The 24,868-nt window shown below is 46.6% G+C and overlaps 1 protein-coding gene across 4 annotated transcripts in view; it reads left to right on the plus strand.

Annotated features, from left to right (window-relative positions):
• Positions 1–478: 478 nt before the first annotated feature.
• PDK2 (pyruvate dehydrogenase kinase 2) overlaps positions 479–24,868 on the plus strand; it is an 89,557-nt gene continuing 65,167 nt past the window's right edge. For 2 of the 4 annotated variants that reach the window (XM_069237818.1, XM_069237817.1), the window contains exon 1: positions 479–857. Coding sequence is in view for 1 of the 4 variants with exons in the window: in XM_069237817.1 (XP_069093918.1) it covers positions 731–857 (127 nt within the window). In the remaining 3 variants the exon portion in view is untranslated. Of the gene's footprint in view, positions 858–14,792; positions 14,873–24,868 lie in introns of those variants that run through there. The other 2 variants (XM_069237820.1, XM_069237819.1) reach the window with 2 other exon arrangements.

Raw genomic sequence — 24,868 nt, forward strand, 5'->3', positions numbered from 1 at the left:
CTGTAGAACACAATTAGAAGTGATTTCTATTTGCTTTTTGACATGTGTACGACCGGGCCATTAAAACACCTTTGGCGCAGAAAGAAAACGGACCAGGTAGCAACCCTATCCTTTGTCCGTGTCAACCCCACTACTCAAAAATAATAATGATAACTCAGTGACGCAACTTGTGTCATAGCCACAGTGACACTGCACCCTTTGCTCCTCACATCCTCTAAAAACGAAAAAAAAAGGCTATGACGCACCATGGCTAAAAAATATTACGAGGCATATTGATATGTCTGGTGTTTCTAAAAAAAACAGTTGGTCAATGAAAAGAGAAAAAACGCACATAGAACGGCCCTCGCCTTCGTTTCCGGCACAAACACTGGTAGCCGAGGTCCTCCGGAACTCCACCCCTCCGGGTCATGATGGCACGTCCCACAAGGGGCGTGGCAAGGCTTGTTTACCCGCTGTGATTGGCAAGAGTGTTGACTTGCGCTGATTGGTTGCATTCAGACAGACGGTTCGTTCGGTAGGAGACGTAGAGTCAATCGAGACCCCCTGGACAAGGGCCATGATAGGGGACCCCGAAATCTAGGAGCGGCAGGAAGAGAGTTTAGATTGAGATCCTGAAGAAATAGCAGGCTGGGAGAGTGGAGCCTGATAACCCTGAAACCGAGCCCAGGATTAGGGCTGCAGAGAGCTGACACACAGCCGCCTATGCACGTCCTCCACTGCCGGCCCCGCTATGAGGATGCAGTTGGTTCGCACCCTGATGCTGGCCGCCAGCAGGGCAGGGGGCGCCCCGAAGCAGATCGACCATTTCTCCAAGTTTTCTCCCTCTCCGCTCTCCATGAAACAATTCCTGGACTTCGGTGAGTACTGCTTGCCTCCGTAGCCAAATACCTTGTGGGGAGCAAACACCAGCAGAGGGGCATTTACAGTGGGGTAAATACTGTGGAAGGTACCACTGTTAGAGGTTGTGTCATTTGGCCGTCCAATAATACAGGGAGAAATGACCTCCTCCCCAAGTATGTTTTTTTTTAAAATGCCAGCCAAGGGAACATAACTGGTGATGCGTATTTTTGGCGATAATATGGTAATGGGAGCCCATCAAGAACACAAGCTATGCAGAAAATGTCTATAACCAAGTGGGTGGGGTGGATGTGCATTTTTTAGTGAATGATCTGTCAGTTCCTGGGCTGTCATATACTGTAGTCAGTAGATTTTACATTTAACAACTTTTTATAATAATTCTGTTTTAACTGTTTGTAATTACCTTACATCACCAATATTACTATTAGCCAATTTAAGGATGCACGAATTGTCCAACTTGGAGATATGAAAGGCTGGGTTCACCTTCCTGGGTGGGATTCTAACTTGTGACCTGTGCATGTATTGAGCACGTATCTGTCTGAGCCATCTTACTTGACAGGGGTGTACATAGCACAGGTAGAGCTGGGAATGTATCGATGTATGCCACATTTACTTGATGTGCACCAATAGGAGTGGGTCACATACAACTTTTGGGGTGAAGCAACTGTTTCTGACTGTATAAGTAAGCCATAAACGGCTAGGGAGAAGGTATATGCTAAATGTTAGAATATGTATATACATCACGGGTCATATATTTGGATAGGTGTATCTATCACAAGCGGAGAGTATATCCCAGGGGTATATTTCACAGACAGGAGTACTGTGTTCATATTGATTTAGATTTATGTAGTGATGAAACATTTGTAGGGCTCCGAGTGGTTTCTGCACTGCAAACATACATTTAGATTTGCTCGGTAATTGTTTATGGTAGATAAACAGGGGTTCTGGCCTCTGAAAGCAGCTGTGATGTAACACTGGGGCTATCCCAAAAGCAGTTTATCTATTACAATAAGAGATTTGTATTCTGCTGTAGATCTTAAAACTCCTTTCGTCTATTAATTTCATGCTACTGCTTTGGCATGTAGTGCAATTCTTCATTTTTATAGGTAGGTGCAGAGTGCCACCACCCACTGTTTATTATTGTTTTAGTTTTGAGGAAGCTGTATTGACTGATAGGTAGATGGTTGGTCCCATACCCATAACCTAAGTGAGACATCAGATCATTGTGGGACTTTTGCCGCAGATATGGATGCCCTTTGAATTTTCTGTAGGTGCCTCACTAGTTTCTTAGGGATGCCAAATTACAGAACCAGTCTTGTCCTATCCAAGAATTACTGTTGCTGTGGTGACTGTGTACTAGTTTTCCTGAGGATTTGCAGCCCACACATTAGTATCCGTCTAAAAGCAAAATTTGAAGGACATCCTCTTTGGTTAGGATCTAGTGTTGAAGATCGGTGCCAAGGTAAACTTTTGGGTGGTGGACCCTTTACATATACTTTTGTTTACTCTGTCAGTCACATAAGAGAGTGGGTCAAAAGCAATTAAAATTGTCTTTTCTTTGGAACACAGGGTAGTTTCATCCATTGGAAAAGATTTGCATTTTGGTGCTAAAATAGTTGCTACATCGTGTGCCCTTCTATCTTTAGCTTGGTCATGTCACCATACAAGGACAACCAGTTATTGTGCATCCACAATTAAATAACACCCTGGTGACAAGTCACAGTCTCAGCATCTTTGCTGTGAGCCGACCCCATAGCTGTGAAAATGTATCCATCTTACATAAACAGGTCGTATAGTGTGGGACCGGCAGTACGCATTAAATGGGCGAGGTCACAATTATGGTTGCGGTTCCCAGAGAAAATATGTCTTGCGTGGACGTTCCTATGCCTTGATGCTTAATATTAATTTTCTATCTAAAAGGGGTATGGATACATGGGCGTAGGAAGTGTGGGGGACGAGGGGGATGTATCCCCCCCAGATTTTGGAGGGTGGGGGACACGGGGGACGAAGGTGGGGGGGACAAGGGGACACAATAATTTCCCCTCACATCTATTATTCAGAGGGCCATTAGCACACAAAAGCGCTACTTATACAGGGAGTGCAGAATTATTAGGCAAATGAGTATTTTGACCACATCATCATCCTCTTTATGCATGTTGTCTTACTCCAAGCTGTATAGGCTCGAAAGCCTACTACCAATTAAGCATATTAGGTGATGTGCATCTCTGTAATGAGAAGGGGTGTGGTCTAATGACATCAACACCCTATATCAGGTGTGCATAATTATTAGGCAACTTCCTTTCCTTTGGCAAAATGGGTCAAAAGAAGGACTTGACAGGCTCAGAAAAGTCAAAAATAGTGAGATATCTTGCAGAGGGATGCAGCACTCTTAAAATTGCAAAGCTTCTGAAGCGTGATCATCGAACAATCAAGCGTTTCATTCAAAATAGTCAACAGGGTCGCAAGAAGCGTGTGGAAAAACCAAGGCGCAAAATAACTGCCCATGAACTGAGAAAAGTCAAGCGTGCAGCTGCCACGATGCCACTTGCCACCAGTTTGGCCATATTTCAGAGCTGCAACATCACTGGAGTGCCCAAAAGCACAAGGTGTGCAATACTCAGAGACATGGCCAAGGTAAGAAAGGCTGAAATACGACCACCACTGAACAAGACACACAAGCTGAAACGTCAAGACTGGGCCAAGAAATATCTCAAGACTGATTTTTCTAAGGTTTTATGGACTGATGAAATGAGAGTGAGTCTTGATGGGCCAGATGGATGGGCCCGTGGCTGGATTGGTAAAGGGCAGAGAGCTCCAGTCCGACTCAGACGCCAGCAAGGTGGAGGTGGAGTACTGGTTTGGGCTGGTATCATCAAAGATGAGCTTGTGGGGCCTTTTCGGGTTGAGGATGGAGTCAAGCTCAACTCCCAGTCCTACTGCCAGTTCCTGGAAGACACCTTCTTCAAGCAGTGGTACAGGAAGAAGTCTGCATCCTTCAAGAAAAACATGATTTTCATGCAGGACAATGCTCCATCACACGCGTCCAAGTACTCCACAGCGTGGCTGGCAAGAAAGGGTATAAAAGAAGGAAATCTAATGACATGGCCTCCTTGTTCACCTGATCTGAACCCCATTGAGAACCTGTGGTCCATCATCAAATGTGAGATTTACAAGGAGGGAAAACAGTACACCTCTCTGAACAGTGTCTGGGAGGCTGTGGTTGCTGCTGCACGCAATGTTGATGGTGAACAGATCAAAACACTGACAGAATCCATGGATGGCAGGCTTTTGAGTGTCCTTGCAAAGAAAGGTGGCTATATTGGTCACTGATTTGTTTTTGTTTTGTTTTTGAATGTCAGAAATGTATATTTGTGAATGTTGAGATGTTATATTGGTTTCACTGGTAATAATTAATAATTGAAATGGGTATATATTTTTTTTGTTAAGTTGCCTAATAATTATGCACAGTAATAGTCACCTGCACACACAGATATCCCCTTAACATAGCTAAAACTAAAAACAAACTAAAAACTACTTCCAAAAATATTCAGCTTTGATATTAATGAGTTTTTTGGGTTCATTGAGAACATGGTTGTTGTTCAATAATAAAATTAATCCTCAAAAATACAACTTGCCTAATAATTCTGCACTCCCTGTAATAGCCCTGTACCGACCATCCTCCAATCTGATGGTAACAGAATGAAGGTGAGTCAGGAAGCCCCCTGGGCCCTCTGCCCTTTTATTTGTCCTGTTCACAGCTGTGGGCATTAAGGGTGCTCATAAGAACAAAGGGCACGAGGAGGAGAAAAGAGTTTTGGATGATTACTGTCTGCATCACCTGCTGCGCCTTGAAGAGGACACTGCAGGAGGCCTTCAAGAGGAGCTGCAAGACAATGAGGAAGATCTAAAGAGAGAACAGAGTCCCACTCAGCCTGACACCTGCAGGCTAGAAAGGAGACTCTGTGAAACACAATTTTTGTATTTGCCCAAGATCACACCAGTTGGTGAAACAGTGAAGTCGAGATTGAGCCCAGATTTTACCTTTTCACACAACAATTTAGCTATTAGAAGGGTATATATTTCTAACATTTATGTTTAATGTTTTGTTTTCTAGGTAATGAAGCGCTTGATTACAGCGTGGCTAACAGGGAGAAGCCATATTTCATTTTGGGCTGTTATGCCTAGCGTTATTATTTATGTTGTTGTTATCGTTACATGCTTAAGCATATTGAAGTATATTATCTTTTCTCTATCTTTTCTTCACTCTACTCTGAAACAATCTACCCTATGCCACTGCACCCTACACCACTTTTCTCCACTCTGTGCAACTCTACGCCACTGCAATCTATGCTGTACCACTCCACTCTACACCACGCCACTGCAATCTATGCTATTCTACTCTAACCATTGTACCCTACGCCCCTGCACTCTGCCAGTGCACTGTTCACCACTTTACTCAAAACCAATGCACTCCATCCCACTGCACTCTATGCCAATCTACTCTGCACCACAGCACTCTATTCCACTGTTTTCAATGCCACAGCACTCTATGCCACTGCACTCTGTCACTCTACAATACACCACTGTACTCTGCGACCCTCTAATCCGCAACAGTGCACTTTATGCCACTGAACTCCACGCCACTCTACTCTGCACCACTGCATTCAATGCCACTGTACTCTGTCCCACTGCACTCTTTTCTGCACCACTGCACTCTAATCTACTCTACACCACTCCACTGTAGGACACTTCACTCTTCTTTAAAATCAGCTCCTCTATGGCACTGCAATCTACGCAACTCTACTCTATGCTATGCCACTCTAATCTATCCTGCACCACGCCAATGTACCCTGCGCCACTCCAATCTGCTCTGCACCACTCTATGCTACTGCACTCTACATCACTATGCCCCACTCTGCAACCATCTACCCTCCACCACTATACTGTACTCTGCAGCAATCCACTCAATGCCACTGCACTCTATGCCACTCTATTGTACTCTGCACCACTGTACTCTACGCCACTATTCTCTACTCTGCATCACTCTACATCACTGCCCTCTACACCAATGCATTCTATGCCACTCTACTCAACAGCACTGCCCTTTATGACACTTTACTCTGCAACAATGCACTCTGCCTCTGAACTATACTCCTCTCTACTCTGCACCGCTCAACTATATGCCACTACACTCTATGCCACTCTACTCAACACCACTGTCCTTTATGACACTGTACTCTGCAACACTGTACTCTGCCACTGAACTATACTCCTCTCTACTCTGCACCGCTCAACTATATGCCACTCTACTGCACTCTAGACCAATGTACTATATGCCGCTACACTCTATGCCACTCTACTCTGCATCACTACACTCCACCACTGCACTCTACACCAGTCTACTCTACCTTGCACCACTCCACTCTACCATGCAACGCATCACTCTATGACACAGCACTCTGAACCACTGCAATCTATGCTGTGCCACTCCACTCTGCTCCCCTCTACTCTTCACCACTCTACGCTACTGCACTGTACGCTAAACCAGTGCAGTACTCGCCAATGCACTCTACACCACTTTACTCAAAACCAATGCACTCTATACCACTACACTCTACAGCAATCTACTTTGCACCACTGTACTCTATGCCACTTCACTCTAGACCACCCAACTCCACTCTATGACACTTCACTCTGACATTACACTCCATGATACTAGACTCTGACACTCTATTCCATTAAACTAACACTTTCTCCACTCTGTAACTCCCTACACAACTCCCTCTACGCCACTCCATTCCACTTTACTCCACTGTATGCCACTCCACACCACTCTATGCCACTTCAATCTACGATACTATACTCAACACCACTGCACAACCCTCTATGCCACTCCACTATACAACAATGTACTATGTTCACTGTAACACTCTACCCAACTTTCTCTATGCCACTTCACATTACTTACCTTCACTCTACTCCAGTTCACTCTTCCTTATGCCTTTCCACTCTATGACACTCTATTACACTGTGACACTAATCCACTCTACTACTACTTTATGGCATTGGCGCTTGATTAGAGATTCAGATCTCCATTGATTGCCTTCTCACTCATATGAGAAGTGAGTCCGATTTATCTTCGCCGTTTTGGTTACAAGCACTCTGTAACCCTTTTAACTCAAGCTTAATGAAGGCTTAGGATGATCCTGATACTTGTCTAGGGGATCGAAATATCTTCGGCCAAAGTACCTTGACTTGAATTTGTGATATTGTACATAAGTTGGCATAAGCATAGGTACTATGAGCTAATGACTTCTTGATTCACTATTTGAGTCATTCATGTAAAAGTCGGTGTATAAGAGCTTGTAAATCATTATTGTGGATGCTAATCTTGTAGGAAAGTAGCCTCTTTCTAGCTTGGTTACCCCCACATTTGGCCTGTTTGCCAGTTTGTTTGAGTGTGTCTACTGGGATCCTGCTAATCAGGACCCCAGTAGTTATGCTCTCTCCTTTAAATTATGGTTGTTGCATACTGGTAACCCAGTATTTCACCCAAAATTGGCATACTGGTGCCCCCTTATAAGTCCCTAGTATATGGTACTTAGGTACCCAGGGCATTGGGGTTCCAGGAGCTCCCTATGGGCTGCAGCATTTCTTTTGCCACCCATAGGGAGCCCATGCAAAGGCTTCTGCAGGACTGCCATTGCAGCCTGCGTGAAAAGGTGCATGCACCCTTTCACTGCCAGTTACACTGCACCAGGTCACTTATAAGTCACCCCTATAGCAGGCCCTCCAGCCCTGAGGGCAGGGTGCAGAGTAACTGTGTGTGAGGGCACCCCTGCACTAGCAGAGGTGCCCCCACGACCTCCAGGACCATTTTCCCAGACTTCCTGAGTGTGGGGATGCCATTTTACACGTGTACTTGAAATAGGTCACTACCTATTCCCAGCTACATAATGGTAACTCCGAACATCGGTATGTTTAGTATCAAACATGTTGGAATCATAATCCAAGGCTTTTGCAAGCATTGGTTGTATGATTTCATGCACTCTCGGGGCTCTTTAGAGGACCCCCAGTACTGCCATTCCATCCTTCTGAGGTTTTACAGACAGCCCCAGCTGCTGCCACCTCTCAGACAGGTTTCTGCCCTCCTGTTGCTTGAGAAGCTCAAGCCCAGGAAGGTAGAACAAAGGATTTCCTTTGGGAGAGAGGTGTTACACCCTCTCCCTTTGGAAATAGGAGTTACAGGCTTGGGAGGCGAAGCTTCCTTCCCCAGGCCACTGGAAATGCTTTGAAGGGCACATTTGGTGCCCTCCTTGCATAATCCAGTCTACACCGGTTCAGGTACCCCCAGTCCCTGCTCTGGCACGAAACTGGACAAAGGAAAGGGGAGTGACCACTCCCCTGTCCATCACCACCCCAGGTGTGGTGCTCAGAGCTCCTCCAGAGGGTCCCTGTGTTTTGCCATCTTGGATTCCTAGTTGGCAGCGAACTCTGGGAGCATCTGAGTGGCCAGTGCCAGCAGGTGGTGTCAGAGCCGTCCCCTGATAGGTGCTTACCTGTTTAGCTGACCAATCCCCCTTTCATGGCTATTTAGGGTCTCTTCTTTGGGCGGTTCTTCAGATTCGGATTGCAAGACTCCAGCAGAAATCCTCTGCATCCTTTACTTCACCTTCTCACTGAAGAAACTGCATCTGGACCCTCCAGGAACTCCACAAACTGCAACAACGAAGCAAAGACAACTTCTGCAACATTGTATCTTCAGCTCTTACCAGGAAATGCAACTGTTTCCCGGTCGTGCATCCTCACAGGACAGCCTGTCTTCAGCCTGCACCAGAAGAATGAACAAATCTCCCTTGGAGTGAAGGAGTCACTCCCCTGCTTCAGCAGGCACCTCTCTGCAACGACGACCATTTGCTTGGGTCCCCTCTCCTGTTGAGTTGCATGGATCCTACATCACGGGTGGTGGACTGAAGTGGTCCCGATGGTCTGGCCGTCCTACTGTTCAACTTTGGTGGAGGTAAGAGCTTGCCTTCCCACGCTAGACAGTAACCCTGTTCACCACGTGTTTTTCAGTTGCCAAGGCTTGTTGGCATCCCTCTATGAAATTCTTTGTGCACAATGTAACTCTGGCCCCCAGCACTCCTTCCTGCAATGCACAGCTTCCTGAGTGGTTCTCTGGCGGTGTGGGATCCTTTGTTTTTGTGCTGCATGGGCCTCCTTTTGCAACTCCTTTGTCCCTGTGCTGGAGGACTCCTGTGTGCATTGGCTGGTCTTCTCTGGGCTCTATCAGTTGCTGAGAGCCCCCTCTGACTCCTCCTCCTGGGTAGAGTGAACCAGGTCCCTCCTGGTCCCAGGCAGTGCCATTTTTCTAATCGTGAGCTTTGCGTGTGCCAAGGTTTGTTGGTGGAATCCAGCGACGCAAACCAGACTGCAATCATCCATCCAGTGTGGGATATCATCTGCACCAACCAGGAACCCGCATCCATATTCTTGGGTGCAGTACTGACTGTTGTTCTTCACCAGTGGTTCTTCTTTTGCACCTTGATTCGGGTTAGCAGGGGCTCCTGTCCTCCCTGTACTCTTCTGTGCTTCTTGGACCTAATCCCATTCTTCCACAGGTCTTTAGGTCCAGGAATCCACCCTTTGTGTCTTGAAGTATCTTCTGGTTCTTGCATTATCTTCTTTCTCGTGTTCTTGTGTGTTCTAGGAAAGTTACTGTGATTTACTCTTGCTTTCCTGGGCTCTGAGGTGGGTTCTATTACTTACCTTTGGTGTTTTCTAATACTCCCAGCGCCCCTCTACACGCCACACTTGCCTAGGTGGAAAACCGACATTCGCATTCTACTTTCTTAGTATATGGTTTGTGTTTCCCCTATGCCCATTTCTAACCATTGTGATTTTCACTAATTGCACTTTTCTAACTGGTTTTATTGCTATTGCTGCATACTTGTGTATATAATTGGCGTATTACTTACCTCCTAAGGGAGTATAGTCTCTATGGTATTTTTGGCATTTGTGTCACTAAAATAAAGTACCTTTATTTTTGTAACACTGAGTATTTTCTTTCATGTGTGTGAGTGCTGTGTGACTACAGCGGTATTGCATTAGCTTTGCATGTCTCCTAGATAAGCCTTGGCTACAACTACCCCTAGAGAGCCTGGCTTCTAGACACTGCCTACATTTCACTAATAAGGGATAACTGGGCCTGGTATAAGGTGTAAGTACCATAGGTACCCAATACAAACCAGGCCAGCCTCCTCTAAACCACTGTACTATATAGGTTACTTTTTACATTTTTCTTGTAATTGGTGACATTGGGTCATCCAGATAACTTGTGTAATGCCCGAATACCAGTCTTTCTCGATTTCCCCTGTTGATGGTTTCCCAGTACATTTGATCTTTTATATTTTGATTGAATAAATGTATGAAACATTCCATTTGCATACTACTTTAATATCATTGTTTATGGGAGTGGTGTTGCATTTTATTCAAGGGACCCCTGTTCCTTTAAAGTTAGTTTACTGCTCCATTTTAGGACACTCTACTTACTACATGACACTACGCCACACCAGTCGATGACACATCATTCTCCTTTATGCCATTAAATTTGAGCCATGCTGAATAGTAGTCTCACTAGTGTACAGCATGGCTAAAACACATTGGCAAAGGCAATAGAACTTGCATAGGCGAGACCTATTGGCTTTGCCAATGCTTGTTTATAATGTATGATCTTCAAGGTGACTTGCAATATCCTTATGTATGCCAGGGGTATTTTACCCAATATAATACATGGTCACACTACCAACTTTCCTTAAAACCTTAGTGCATAGCTTCTGTCATTCCAAGCTATTAAAGTAGAGCAGAAGAAAGAAAAGCAACATTCAATTTTTTGCTTTAAACAGCTGCATTAATTATGCTCTGTGACCTGATCTGCCTTTTACCTTGGCTGCTAGCTCTGGCAGAAGGCACTGTAATGTCAGAACTCGACTGTAATAACCCTATCATAGTCATTTTCCGATGTCTTTTCTTCGGTGCCTTGGTGCATCACAAACAGCCGTTTCTAAAGAAATTAGTGACTGCAGTTTATACAGAGATTAGAGAATCCATGTTCATATAGCCTTTAACTGCAAGAGCTTCTTCAGTTGAAATGCTTCTAGTTATGACTGATGTGGAGCTGAGCTGCCCAAGATCACACACAGGAGTAGAAGTGTTGTTAGAACTATGGTTTCCGAGCACAGTTTACAACTCTTGTACATAATCGCTTTTTGATATCTCCAGTGCGGTTCCAATTGGCATGAGGCGAAGGGCATGGTGGGTGTGGGGCGCAAAGGGCATGTTCTTCCTTTTTACCCTCCTGCCTTTATTTGCTTGGTGCATGAAGATGCAAGGTTAATCAACATGTTATTTTCACATTTGAGCTAATTACTTTGTGAATGTAAATAACAATTAAAGATACTTTCAGACTGTGAAAACATGCCTTCCTTTCTCCCTTTCTCCCTATTTCACTTCCAGTATATATGATTGTGTATATTTATCGGAGCCTGCAGTTCGTAAACAACGAGCGATTTGTATAGGGTTGATTGAAAGTCCCCAAGACTGTCCCTGTCCCACCCAGAAATTTACTGTCTCCTACGCCCCTGTGTGGATATCACCTACTGGTATTTTCTGAGGTGCACGCTACCTATTCGAACCCTGCTAGTACAGCGGAGTGATGGCTAAGGTCGTCAAGTCGAGCAATGATAGCAAGTGTGCTTTAGCTCTGTAGGCCTCCATTAACAGCAGTTTTTTGGCAGCGGCCAAACAACCTCTTTCCCTGTATCTCAGCAGAACGCTGGTTAGCAGTCGTAAGACTGAATTGTTTTTGAATACAGGAACCTTGTTCGGACTGATAATTCCTATTGTTCTTGGGCAAAAAGCGTTGTTTTTGATTGAGGACTAAAGCTAACAGAATTTGATGGGTCTAGGCTCAGGGAGGAGCAGGAGTCACATGTCAGAAGCAGAGAAGTATATACCGTGTTGAGGCATGTTTCAGACAAGAGGATCATTTCAACGGAAGTGACATAGACAGTTTCCTAAGGGTAGCACTTGGGTGCACTTGTCACAGGTAGAGGGCACGTACTTGTGCACAGATTTGTGGGAGGGGAACGTGTTCTAAGGCAAGCCACCTAACTGCATCATACCAGCGGAGTTATATAACACAAGGACTGCTTATAGCACCTTTAAGATACATGTATGGAGGTTAAACTGGGCCTTCCTTTGGGCACTCGAGGGAGCTTAGCCTCGCATTGGAAGCTGTGTTGTGGGCTTGTCGTACTTGGTTCCCTTCCATGCTGGAACCTCCTGCGATTCAGTTACCAGGGAACTCCAGGCAATAAAGTAAATTCTGCATCTTGTGTGATCGCCTTGATTATTCACTCTACTCTATAATAGCTTATGTTCAGTATACTTTTCTGAAGTTTAAACCATATGGCATAGACTCGAGTTACTATTTCGGACCAAGACAACTTTAACATCAAATAACATGTTTTTTAATTTAGAATGAAGGATGGCAGTAATACGATCTGCATAGGAATGTAGACGTGTTTTATAATTTTGTAGTATTATTTATATCGTGAAACATTGCTTATTAATTGATACCAAATGTTTATGTTGTTTTATGAGCTAGAATACATGTGTGTAATTAAATGAAAACCAAGGGAAGGCATTTCCATGGAATACAGTTGCGTCCAAGTCCGAGGGATACTCAAAAGGTGGTAATTCGACAGAACGACATTGCCAGAAAGCATGTGTAATTTCACCTTTCATTAGGTGTTTTTCGGGGAGGAGTGGGGTGGGGGGATGAGCGCGCGCACATGGTGTAGTAGGTGTTGTCAAGAGATAGGCAGTGCCACGCAGTGCCACTTTGTGTAAGTCTGAAGTAGTGCCCTGACTTTGCCATAGAGGTGCTATGGGCCATCAGTGCTAGTTACATTGTGAAGGAGAGTTGCAGTGAATAAATGTGCCTAAATGACAAAATGCCAAAAAAGAAAGGAGGTGGTATAGGCTATGATAAGGAGTTGTCTCCAAAGGGGCTGATCAAGTCAAGGAAACAACATAGATCGTGTCAAAGCAGTAAAAGAGTGGGAAGACAGTACAATGTTATGGGTAATGGGGCAGCCTGTAGTGAGGGCAGACAATACTTGGCAATGAACAAAAAGGGTCAAAAGACTTAATTGGACAGAAGGACCCGTAGGAGCAAGCTTCACACTGAGGGAGGGTTAGAGGTACCCATCAGCGGGACGCCACGGCAGAGATCAGCTTGAGTACTCAATATTAGGAAAAGTCAACTAATTTGTGGTAAATCTGCACTCGCTGACCCAGTAACTCGGCTATCAGTTGAATATGTTGGGATACTAAAGCCAGCATAAGATTATACCCTTAAACTACTCAACATTCCTAGCTTCACCACAAACTGCCAAAGTGGGTAAACAGGGCATAAGTTGGGAGGGCTAACCAAGTTAGACAGTATACAAGTGACATCATGGTGCGTGATATCGCATGTGACATCACAGGAAGTGACATCGCAAGAAGTGACATCCGATCTTAAGACCTTACAGATGTGTTTAGCAGGCCTATAAGGAGTACATTTGAGCGAATTACCAGATTTAATAAATGAGATTTTGTGTTGGGGTTGTGCCAAAAAAAGTGACACAACCTGACGCAAAATCTGGGCCTCAACCTCAAAATCAACATTTACTTTTTAAAATCTCTGCCACAAAGACACTTGGCAGGATGGACGGCGTCCACCTTGGGAAAATAGTGGTTGGACGCCCCCGAATTGTGCCCGGTGGATAAACATTCCCCGTATTTGTCATTGGTTTTCGATTCAGTGAGCAATTGTTTATGATATTGCTTTGGGTTAGCGGGTCTATGGTCGAAAGAATGATTGAAACAAGGATATTGCTATGACGTGGGGAGCTGTTCTCTTGGTTAGTAAGATGATGCCTAGTTCTCCTTGCTCAGTAATCTTGCTGTCCTTTAGTTCTCATTAAGTAAGGCTGGAGCCGTTGTGATGTTACGTCTGCGTCCCACCTTTGCTGAGTGAATGAGACCGGATCCAAATTCTTTTTGGCTAAAGTCTGTGGGTTTTTTGTGTGCCGGGTAAGTTAAGGCCATCGCCATGTTATGGTTGTTAGGTCTGTGATGCTGTAATGAGTAAGGCGGGAGCCGGGATGTGACGTCAGAGTTATGTCTGCCCCCCTTGTGCTGGGTGCCAACCATGTTGTGGTGGTTGGTTTGACTCCAGGGGGCTTTGCATTGGGGGACTCATGTTGGAGCCAAGTTTTACTGGCGGGGTTAAGTCTGCGGATCTTTGTGATGCGCGAGTAAGGCTGGGTTCATGTTGTTTTGGTTGGGTTAAGTCTGCACTGCACCCCTGTGCTGCGGCAGTAAGTAATTTGGCATGTTCTATAACTAGTACGCGAGGCAGTTTACCCTTTTGGGTAAATCTATCGTACTGATTGTGTTCGTCAGTTGACCGATACCAGTGACGTTTGAACCAACGTGTCCTAGCTGTCGGAGACTGCTATCCTGGCCGGGAAAGGCTATCATCTGAGTCGGGTTGGGGGTGATACTGCCTTGACTGGGGAATGCCGTTCTTCTGGCTGTTTGTCACTGTTTCTTTCATTGAAAAAACTAGTGGGGGAGGCAGCGTCTTCAGTCACTGCTCAGTGGCAGCTCGTGTCTCGCAGGAGTCTTCACACTGCCCACGTCGTGTGTCCAGAGTCTGGTCCACCTTTGACCCCACCTCATACTGCCAGATAGGAAAACATGACCCTGCAATAAACTGCACCGATTTCATCAGCAGTCTGCGCTGCGCGCGCAGCGTCAACAACACACCCCCTCATCTGACAACGCCCCCCTCCAGCGTGTTCCTGCCAGCAGCCCAGGTCCACGCCTAACGCCGGGACTCCAGGAGGTGGGAGGCAGGCGTTTACTTGGAGAGGTGCCCTCTGTCCTCCTTCGCCAGGTCGTTGATGTCTGCTTCATGTACTTTCACTGCAGTTTTTTTCTTCCCTTGTTTTCCTCCCTTGTTGACGTTGAGCTTTGCTCAAGGGGGCTTCCCGTAGAGCTTGATTTCTACCGCCACATTCACTAAGGCACCTGTGCATCTGCTGTTTCTGTGAATCACCGTGTCTCAGCAACGCCTTTATGGTTTTGAGGAAGTTTCGAGTTTAGGGAGTTAACGTTGACATTTTCTTTACTTGTTTGAACGTTCCATGATTGCTGACCAACACAATGTCACCCCTACTTCAGTAGTCCACTGAACCAATATCACATTGATCTTTGCTGCATTATGGTTCTTGTAGGTCTCGTCGAGGCACGTTGCAGCTGTTGTCAATAAATACAGCATCTCTACAGGCAGCTATGTTACCCATCGACTGTGGCACCGCATTTTCTGCTTTTCTCTAGCTCTGTCTTTGCCCTTAATACAGGCGTTTTCAAATTCGTCAATGACTTGGCTTTCTGCACCACTACTGCAAAGCAGTTCGGTGCATTCCGCCCCTTTCTTTCAGATAGAAGCTCGGTACTTTTCGTACAGGTTTAGTCTTCATGTTCTAGAACCACATGGCTGCCTTTTTACTATACTTCTATCCTTGGGCATTCAGATTTCTGTCGGAGGGAAGGGGAGACTTCAAAGGTTGAAGGTCAAGATCAGGGTTTGCTGCAGAGGTTTAGGCGGCTCACACCTCAAGCCAGCATGCCAGAAGTTGAGGGGTAATGGGAGGGAAGTAGACGTGTAAATATCAGCCGCGTACAAGTAGCAGGACTGGGCCGCTAGGGGGTACATGCTCCAGGCACTCCTTCGCAGACAACAGGCCTGGTGCCCATTGTAGTAATCAGATGCGCTCTGTTTAGAGGTCTTCCCTTATTTATTTCTTTGTGCTACTCGTTCAGATATCGGTTGCAGCCATTTTTTAAAGACAGCTTAATTTCCTAAAGTTTGTTGCCCCCACAGGTACAGGTTTCTTTCTTGTGTACAATTTATTTTGTTTGTGTTTGTTGCCGGCTACATCTACCCACCAACGTGTTGTACTAACACGCACTGTTGTGTAAATTTGAAAATGATACCCTTAATATCCAGGTCATAGAGCAGTAAGGTATGTGGACCCTGTTGAAGGTAATGGCTGGATTTCAGTAACAGGAGGCTTTTTTTATTTAATTTAATTTAGTGGATTGATATTGTACCCCTGAACCAGTGCACTTTGCTATAAACGGGATAGAACAACACAGCAAAAACAACTGTACATTGATCAAGTTAGAGGATTACCTCTAGATTTAATTGAAAGAATGGTCATTCAGGTCTGCAGGAGTTTCAGTGGGTAATGGTGACTCAGAAGAAAATTTAGTTCAGAGCGTTGGGGGCCTTGAGCTTTCGGTATTTTTAGATACTGAGTATTTTGCTCTTGCGATGTTGTTGACCAGCAACAATGTTGACTAGATTTGCCAGGTACGGGCGCTATTGTGACTGGATAGGTTTATAATTTAAATATGGATGTGTTGCTCTTTGAGAATGGGTGGAGTGTAATCAGATTTTTTTTATGGATGATTTACGTCTTGCCATTCACTGAAGGGTTGCTTTGATGGTAGCAAGTGAAGCTTGAGACATTTCAACAAGGTTGGCTTTGGTTTTAGAGTGTGCAGGAGAAAGGATATGCTTGATCTTTTTTTCTTTTTCTTTACGTTTTTCTTTATTGGCATTTGTCTTTTCAAACAGTACACCAAAAAGCTGCCACAATGTGTAGTAATTTGTTGGCAGAACAGTATAGCACACCACAGTCTCCAGCAGGAACAGACACTGCGATAAGCATGAGATGACCATACATTATGTCATGTCAAGGTCACATAAGAACACATGCAGTATTTCGTTCTCAAAGGAGGTGTTGGGGCAGCTTAATTATTGCAAAATAATGACATAGGAGGTCCCTGTGAACCTCGGGATGGCCACAGGCAACTTAAACATAAAGAAGGTGGAGGGCTATCCCTCCAAACTGGTATCCGCTGCGGTAGCGGCTGCTGCCTGTGTATCAGGGTTTGTTATGAAGGAAGGTGATGAAAGGCCCCAAATATTATTAGCGCAGAATATTTGAGGCATAAATTCCCAGAAGTTTGTCAGTTGTCCTGACAGTACACTACATCACTCAACCATGTCCTGGTGGAGGGAGTCTGTTTCCTACCCCAGTGTATAGCCACTCTATGCTTATCCATGAGAAGTAGCATGGCAATCAGACGACAATACATGTTGGGTACATCTTTAACTTAACTCAGCAGGCCCACCAAAGGGATGAAAGGGGGGGAATGACCAGTTATGTGTATAGTTTGAAAGACGTCTGTCCAAAAGAGTACCACTTTCGGACAGAACCATGCAACGTGAATAAAAGATGCTGGTGTGAAATCACAGCACAAGCTCCTAGAGTCAGGAACCAGCCCCATTCTGAAAAGCTGAAGGGGAGTGCAGTAAAGGCTGCGCAGAAAGTTAAAATGGATAAGCCAAAGTCTATAATTAGGGGAAGTTGTAGTAGCTGACCGCAGGAGAAGGACCACTGTGATTCTGTGAGGGACAGGTCCAAATCTTTGTCCCAATGTGAACACACACATGGGGGAGCTGCCGGCGGCGAGTTCTGTGTAGTATTATATAGGCGAGTGATCAGTTTGCGCAGAGAAGGGGAGGTGAGGATACATACTGATGTCAGGAACGGCAGTGGAGGGGATGGAATGGTGTCATGTAAAGCGCAGCATGTGGGGTGTGGTCTCTAAGCCTAAAAACGGTGGGAACAATCGGCCATCAGGATAAGGATCCGAGAATGTATTAAGATTTTGTTTGCAGGCGCGAGCAAGTGCATCCTTTTCCAAGAGCAGTGGCATCATAAGGTTGTTGGCAAGAGGTAGGGATGGTACATATAGCAATGAAAAGCCCGTTCTCCTCCTCAATCCCTCCCATGCCCATCTCACACACTCAACTGTGTTGATTTCAGCCTGAGGGACTTTGTAAGGCAGGTATAAGGCTGTCGAAAGCAGCCAGGGCGTTGCACGGTCAATCTCCAGGGCTACGTGGGGCTGGAATGGAGTTGGGTGGAGCCAGAAGTGTTAAACTTGGGCTTGAGCGCAGAAGGCGTATAGTGTCATATCTTGGGCTCCCAACCCATCTTGTGCAAGTGGTAGGGTCAGAACCTCCAAAGAGATCCATGGCTGCTTCCCCACCCAAACCAAGGAAAGCAAGTTAGTCTTCAATCGCCTCAGGAATTTGACTTTAAGAGGGAGGAGAATATTTATGAAAAGGTAGAGAAACTTAAGAAGAATGATCATCTTGGCGATCGCGATGCAACCAGCCACAGAGAGGGGCAGTTTGGACCATACAGGTATTCTGTCCTGTAACCAAGACATGGCACAGCTGTAATTTGCGTGCCATATTTCTTCTGAGTCGCGACTCTGCTAGATCCTGAGATATGCGGTCAGCATCTCCACCCACTTTATTGGGTATTCAGTGGAAAATGGGAACGTGCTATCAGTAAGAGGAAATATTATTGACCTGGCCCAATTGACCTGTATGCCTGAAAAGCCTCCAAATTTCACCACTTCCCTGGTCAGTGCGGCTAGGTTCTCCCAAGGGTTACACGTTTAGAAGGTGACGTTTTCCTCAAACATTGAAACCACTAAGCCCCTAGTGGTGAATCCTGTACCCCTGTTAGCATGGCATTGATGCAGTCTGGCAGCCAGGGGCTCCATTGCAATAGCAAAGAGTAATGGAGAGAGCAGGCATCCCTGCCTCGTACCTCGGAACACTGGGAAGGGGTCGGAGGAGAGGCCATTAAGTTGCATTCTGGCCATTGGTTATGTATAGAGAAGTTGTATTTGTTTAATGTAATGTGTACTGAGGCCGACCCGTGCTAGCAGAGGAAAGATGTAAGCCCATTCCAGGGAGTCCAACGCTTTAGTGGCCTTGAGCTGATATTTGAGGGTTTGGATGATGAATAATAGCAAAATCAGTTCGGAGGTTATGTGATGTGGCCCTACCCAGGACAAAACCATACTGGTCAGGCCTCACTGTCTTGGGTAAGAGAGGTAGCATGTGATAGGCAAACACCTTGGCGTCGATTTTATTGTCCACGTTTATGAGTGAGAGGGGTCTGTATGAGTTGCAACTGTCAGCTGATTTATCTGGTTTGAGGGGGGGGTGATAATTATCACCACACGAGGGCGGGAGCGAGCCTGTATGTAGGGATTCCTGATACATTGCAAGGATATGTGGGGCTTAGACGGGAGCATATTCCTGGTGAAAGCCTGTAGTTAGCCCATCTAGGCCAGGCGCCTTGTCTCTAGGGAGGACGCTTATAACCTGGATGATTTCTTCAGAAGTGATCGGGACGTCTAGGTAGGCACGGTGGGTCTTATCAAGCCATATCAACTGTATGTTGTAGAAGTATTTAGTGAGCTCCTCCATGCCAAGAACCGGAGTGGCTGTGTCAAGTTTGGCATAGAAACTTGACATTGCGTTCAGTATTTCTGGTAAGGATGACGCTACGTTTGGTGAGTCGGAATCATAAAGTTGAGCGATATATCCTGAAGTCTGTGATGGATGAAATAGATCCACCAGTGTTTTGCCCGTCCAATCACCCTCGCTGTATCGTTGAGGCTGTGCTTCCTAGTGTAAATAGCGAGTTTTACAGAAGGCCTTCTCCTGGAATTTGTGGCGGAAATTAGCCAGCATGTCAGTATCCTTGGAGTGAAAGTATTACGTTTCAAGGGTGAGAATTTCCTGCTTCTGTCTGGTCAAGGACCCTCCGATTGCTCTCAGGACCTCTGATTGTTTTGCGACACAGGAACCTCGCATTACTGCCTTAAAGGCTTTCGAGAGTGTGGGTGGCGAGTTTACAGAGTCATTGTTGTGAGTGAAGTAGTCTATGATTTCAGTGCCGATTTCCTCACTGAATACAGTATCCCGCAATGCAGCTCACAGTAGCCTCCAAGTAAATGCTCAGGGGTGTCGTTGGTGGCACTTCCAGAGGACCCAGATCAGTTCGCCTGGTCACCCAACATGCATCAAAATCACTGCCCCAGAAATGAGCACGGGTACTAAATCCGATTATTTTGTCCAAAGGTTGTCGAAAAACTCAAGATCGTCGGTGTATGGACCATACACCACAGCTAGAGTCACTGGGTGCCAGTGAAGGGCGCCCGCAAAGATGACTTTACGTTTGTCAGGGTCAATAAGGAGAATTATTATATGGTCAATGCAAAGGGGAAGTAATCCTAGATTTCCATGGCATGCTGTCCGTGTGATAATTACGTAAAACAATTATTGCTACATTAATTGTACTTTATTTCTTTTAGCTTTCTCAAAGAAATGTAACAGCATATATTGCACATTTTCTTTATAAGGTATCTGTGATAGTAGGTGCTCCTATATTGAAAAACAGTGAAAAGTGAATAAAAGTGATAGTGTTATATACAATATGTACAGAAAGTGGTTAAGAACAATATGGACTTCTTACGGCTCCGTCAATCCAGGAAGCCCTGAAGTCACAAAGGGGGTCATTACAACCCTGGCAGTCTTTGACCGCCAGGGTTGTTTTGGCGGATTTCACCACCAACAGGGTGGCGGTGAAATCCTGGGGATTATGACTGCGGCGGAAGCGCCGCGGTCGCACCGCCGGGACCGGCGGTTTCCTGCCACTTTTGTCCCTGCGGGAGTAATCCGCCAGGGCAGCGCTGCCCAGAGGATTACGAGTCCCCCTCCCGTCAGCCTTTTCATGGCGGTTTGCACTGCCATGAAAAGGCTGGCGGAAAGGGGAGTCGTGGGGCCCCTGGGGGCCCCTGCATTGCCCATGCCACTGGCAAGGGCAGTGCAGGGGCCCCCTGCCACGGCCCTGTGCAGCTTTTCACTGTCTGCTATGCAGACAGTGAAAAGCGCGACGGGTGCAACTGGGCCCGTCACACAACCGCAACACCGCTTGCTCCATTTGGAGCCGGCTCCTGTGTTGCAGCAGAGATCCCCGCTAGGCCGGTGGGCGGAGACCAGGTTTCCGCCCGCCGGCCCAGCGGGGATCTCATAATGACCGGCGGTCAGACCTTGGCGGGCGGCTTCGTAATGACCCCCAAAGTATTTTTACAATTTATAATCCACATTCAATCTCAAGTCAACGTTTCAACCCCATTACATGACGTAAATCAATAGAGGGTCCTCATCAGGACTGGGGATATTTCTTTCGGTAGCACCTAGAGATACCAGTAATTAGTTATGGTCTTCTGGTCAGTGTCTTGTACATTATCGGTATTTGTATTATTTAGCATTGACCATATCTCAATTATCGCGTCTTTCTGTGGTGCATTTCAGTGGGCCAGCCGTGACGGTTCTTAAAAAAATATATATATTTCCCCGGCTACACGAGCGTAGATAATACAAATACCGTGTGCCTCCCCAGCCACCATTATTGCACGGCTGGCCCACTGAAATGCACCACGGAAGGACGTGATAATTGAGATATGGTCAATGCTAAATAATACAAATACTGTGAGCCTCACCAGCCACCATTATTGCTTGGCTAGCCCACTCACGTGAACTTAAGAAGGACGCCACAATTTGGAAATACAGAATTTATCCGGGCTTCGCCTACATCTTTAATAATAATTGATGATGTACAAGACACTGACCAGAAGACCATAACTAATTACTGGTATCTCTAGGTGCTACAGAGAGAAATATCCCCAGTCCTGATGATGACCCTCTATTGATTTACGTCTTGAAATGGGGTCACAACGTCGACATGAGATTGAATGTGGATTATAAATTGTAAAAATACTTTGTGACTTCAGGGCTTCCTGGATTGACGGAGCCGTTAGAAGTCCGTATTGTTCTTAACCACTTTCTGTACATATTGTATATAACACTATCACTTTTAGTCACAATATTCACTTTTCACTGTGTTTCAATATAGGAGCACCTACTATCACAGATACCGTATAATTAAAATGTGCAATATGCTGTTACATTTCTTTGAGGAAGCTAAAAGAAATAAAGTACAATTAATGTAGCAATAATTGTTTTACGTAATTATCACATAGACAGCTTACCGTGGAAGTCTAGGATTACTTCCCCCTTGCATTGACCATATAATAATTCTGTTTATTGCCCTGGTCAAAATGGTTAGAGGGTTTTGCCTCATTGCTTTGAACTGGGGTCAGTAAGGAAGCTGAATAGCTGCCATGGGAGCCCTCCATGAAGCAGAATTGAAACACCCTGAACGCAGTTAGAGTACGTGGAGGAATAGGAGTCCCTGCACCATCTTGCGCGGACGGTTAATGGTCTGTGCATATGGGTTTCCCGAAGAAAGCATCTTTCTGTTTTGTGTCTGTTGAGATAGGAGTGTAGCAAGCGTGCTTTATTGTGATCATTTAGGCCCCGGATATTCCAGGTTACGCAATTGAAGGTGGCCATGTTATGTGAGGGGTTAGGGCACTAAGATTGATGAGCAATTGCTGTGTGACCTATAGCAAGCGGGTGCTGTTGCAGAAAAGTGTGTCCTGTGGCGAGGACTGAACAAGAAGCTACAAACTCAACAGAAAACCATCATTAGAAAACAAATCCTTGACCTGGTCAGTGCACTGCTCTGCCTCCTGTGGCTCCACCTTGCAAGTAGAGCCCTTCCCCTGGCTCCTCTGAACTCCTGACCCCTGTCAGAAGTTCGAGGCCCTCCTCCACCTGCAGGCTTCTGCCTGCGCCTCATCCCTGGTGTCTAGTGGGAGAGCTCTGCTTTCCTACTAGGCTACCTTTTGCCTCTCTCCTCCTTTTCTCTGCTTTGCTCTCTGTTCTGCTTCACTTCTGTCCCTTTGTGCTCCTTTTGCTTCGCGCTACACTCTTCCTCGTTTTTCTCTCACTCCGCGCTCTCTCACTTTCGCTCTCCCCCCTTCTCACTCTCTCCTGCCCCTGTGGCCCCGCCCCCTCCTCTCTCTTGCGCTGCACTCCAGCCGCTGTTGCCCCGCCCCCTTTTTCGTGCAGTTTTTCGCCCCTGCTCCTGCCTCCCAGCTGTCCTCAACCCCCCCACCACCCCACTTAATGCACCTTCACCAGCCTCCACACCAACGACCCACCCACCAAGGCAGGACGCAACCATCTCGGATGTATCGTCCTCAAAGCCTGCTCCATCCACAAGCATGCAGTAGAGCTATGGAATCTACTCGACTCAGCCTCCCCAGACGTCGCCTTCCTGACGGAGACCTTGATGAACCCCTCCCTCAGCGCCTGATATCGCCATAGCCATCCCGGACGGCTACAAGATCACCCGCAGGGACCGCTCCAACAAACCAGGAGGAGGCATCGCCATCATCCACAAGAACACCCTCAGGATCACGACCAGCACCGAAGACACCCTCAGCACTGCCGAACACCTGCACTTCCAGATCCACACTGACCCAAACACCACCCCCTGAGGGACCCTCGTCTACAGGCTCGCTGGTCCCCGACAGCAGTTCAGCAACTCCATCATCAACATCATCAGCACGAACGCTCTCGCAAACACTGACTACATACTCTTCTGGGACTTAAAGTCCCACCTTGAGAACACCAACGACAACAACACCGCCGCCCTGCTCGACAGCCTCTCCAACCCCAGCCTTACACAGCTCCTCACGACACCGACCCACTCCGCAGGACACACACGCCACCCTATTTTCTCCGCCAGCAATCACGTCTTCTTCAGCCACACCCCTGAACTCCACTGGACAGAGCACTGCTGCGTCCACTTCTCCTTCAAGAAACCCACAACACACCACCATCCACAACGGATCCTCCACCGCAGTTGGAACAAGGTCACTGAAGACCAACTTATCGCGACCCTCTCCCGAAACCCACCCATCAATACCACCGACACTGATGCAGCTGCCCACAAATTCAGGCAATGGGTCGACATCTGTGCCAGTACTCTCACCCCAATCAAGAATCCCTCCAACAGACACACCGACAGAAAGGCCTTCTGGTTTACCGCCGACCTCCACGAATCTAAGCAAACCTGCAGAAGACTCGAAAGAAAGTGGTGCCAAGATTAGACTCTGGACAACCACACAGCCTTCAAAAACGCCATCCGCAGACACCACCAACTCATCCTAGCCGCCAAGAGAACCGCCTTCAAAGACTGAATCAACAACAACGCACACAGCCACAAGGAGCTCTTCAACGTCGTGAAGGAACTCTCCAACCCCAGCTCCACCGCCAACGACATCCAGCCATCCCAAGACCTCTGCGACTCCATAGCCTCTGACTTCCACAGCAGGATTGCAGACATCCACGACAGCTTTAGCACCAAGACCTTCCCCGGCAACCACCAACACCACAGATTCACCTCTGACCAACCTCCTGCTCCCCTGGACCCCCATCAACAACAACGACACTCCGGCTCCCCATCTGACCCCTGCCCTCATCACATCCTCAACAAAGCAAGCTCCATCATCGCACCCAAACTACGGAAGATCATCAATAGCTCCTTCGAGTCCGCCACCTTCACGGAGAGCTGGAAACACGCTGAGATCAACTTCCTCCTCAAAAAACATAAGGCGGACCCAAAGGACCTCAAGAATGTCCGGCCTATCTCCCTGCTCCCCTTCCCGGAAAAAGTAATCGAGAAGGCTGTCAACAGACAACTAACCCGCTTCCTCGAGGAGAACTTCACCCTGGACCCTTCCCAATCCGGATACCACTGCAACCACAGTACTGAAACAGCCCCCATCACCGCAACCGACGACATCAGAACCATATTGGACAATGGCAAAACCACGGCCCTCATCCTCCTGGACCTCTCGGCCGCGTTTGACACCGTAAGCTACCACACCCTACGCTCACGCCTCAGCAGTGCAGGAATCCTCGACAGAGTCCTGGACTAGGTCACCTCATTTCTCAATGAGAGAACCCATAGAGTCCGCCTCCCCCCTGTTCCACTCGGAGGCCACAGAAATCATCTGCGGCGTACCCCAGGGT

The sequence above is a fragment of the Pleurodeles waltl genome, chromosome 6, assembly GCF_031143425.1.
Source record: "Pleurodeles waltl isolate 20211129_DDA chromosome 6, aPleWal1.hap1.20221129, whole genome shotgun sequence".
NCBI lineage: Eukaryota > Metazoa > Chordata > Amphibia > Caudata > Salamandridae > Pleurodeles > Pleurodeles waltl.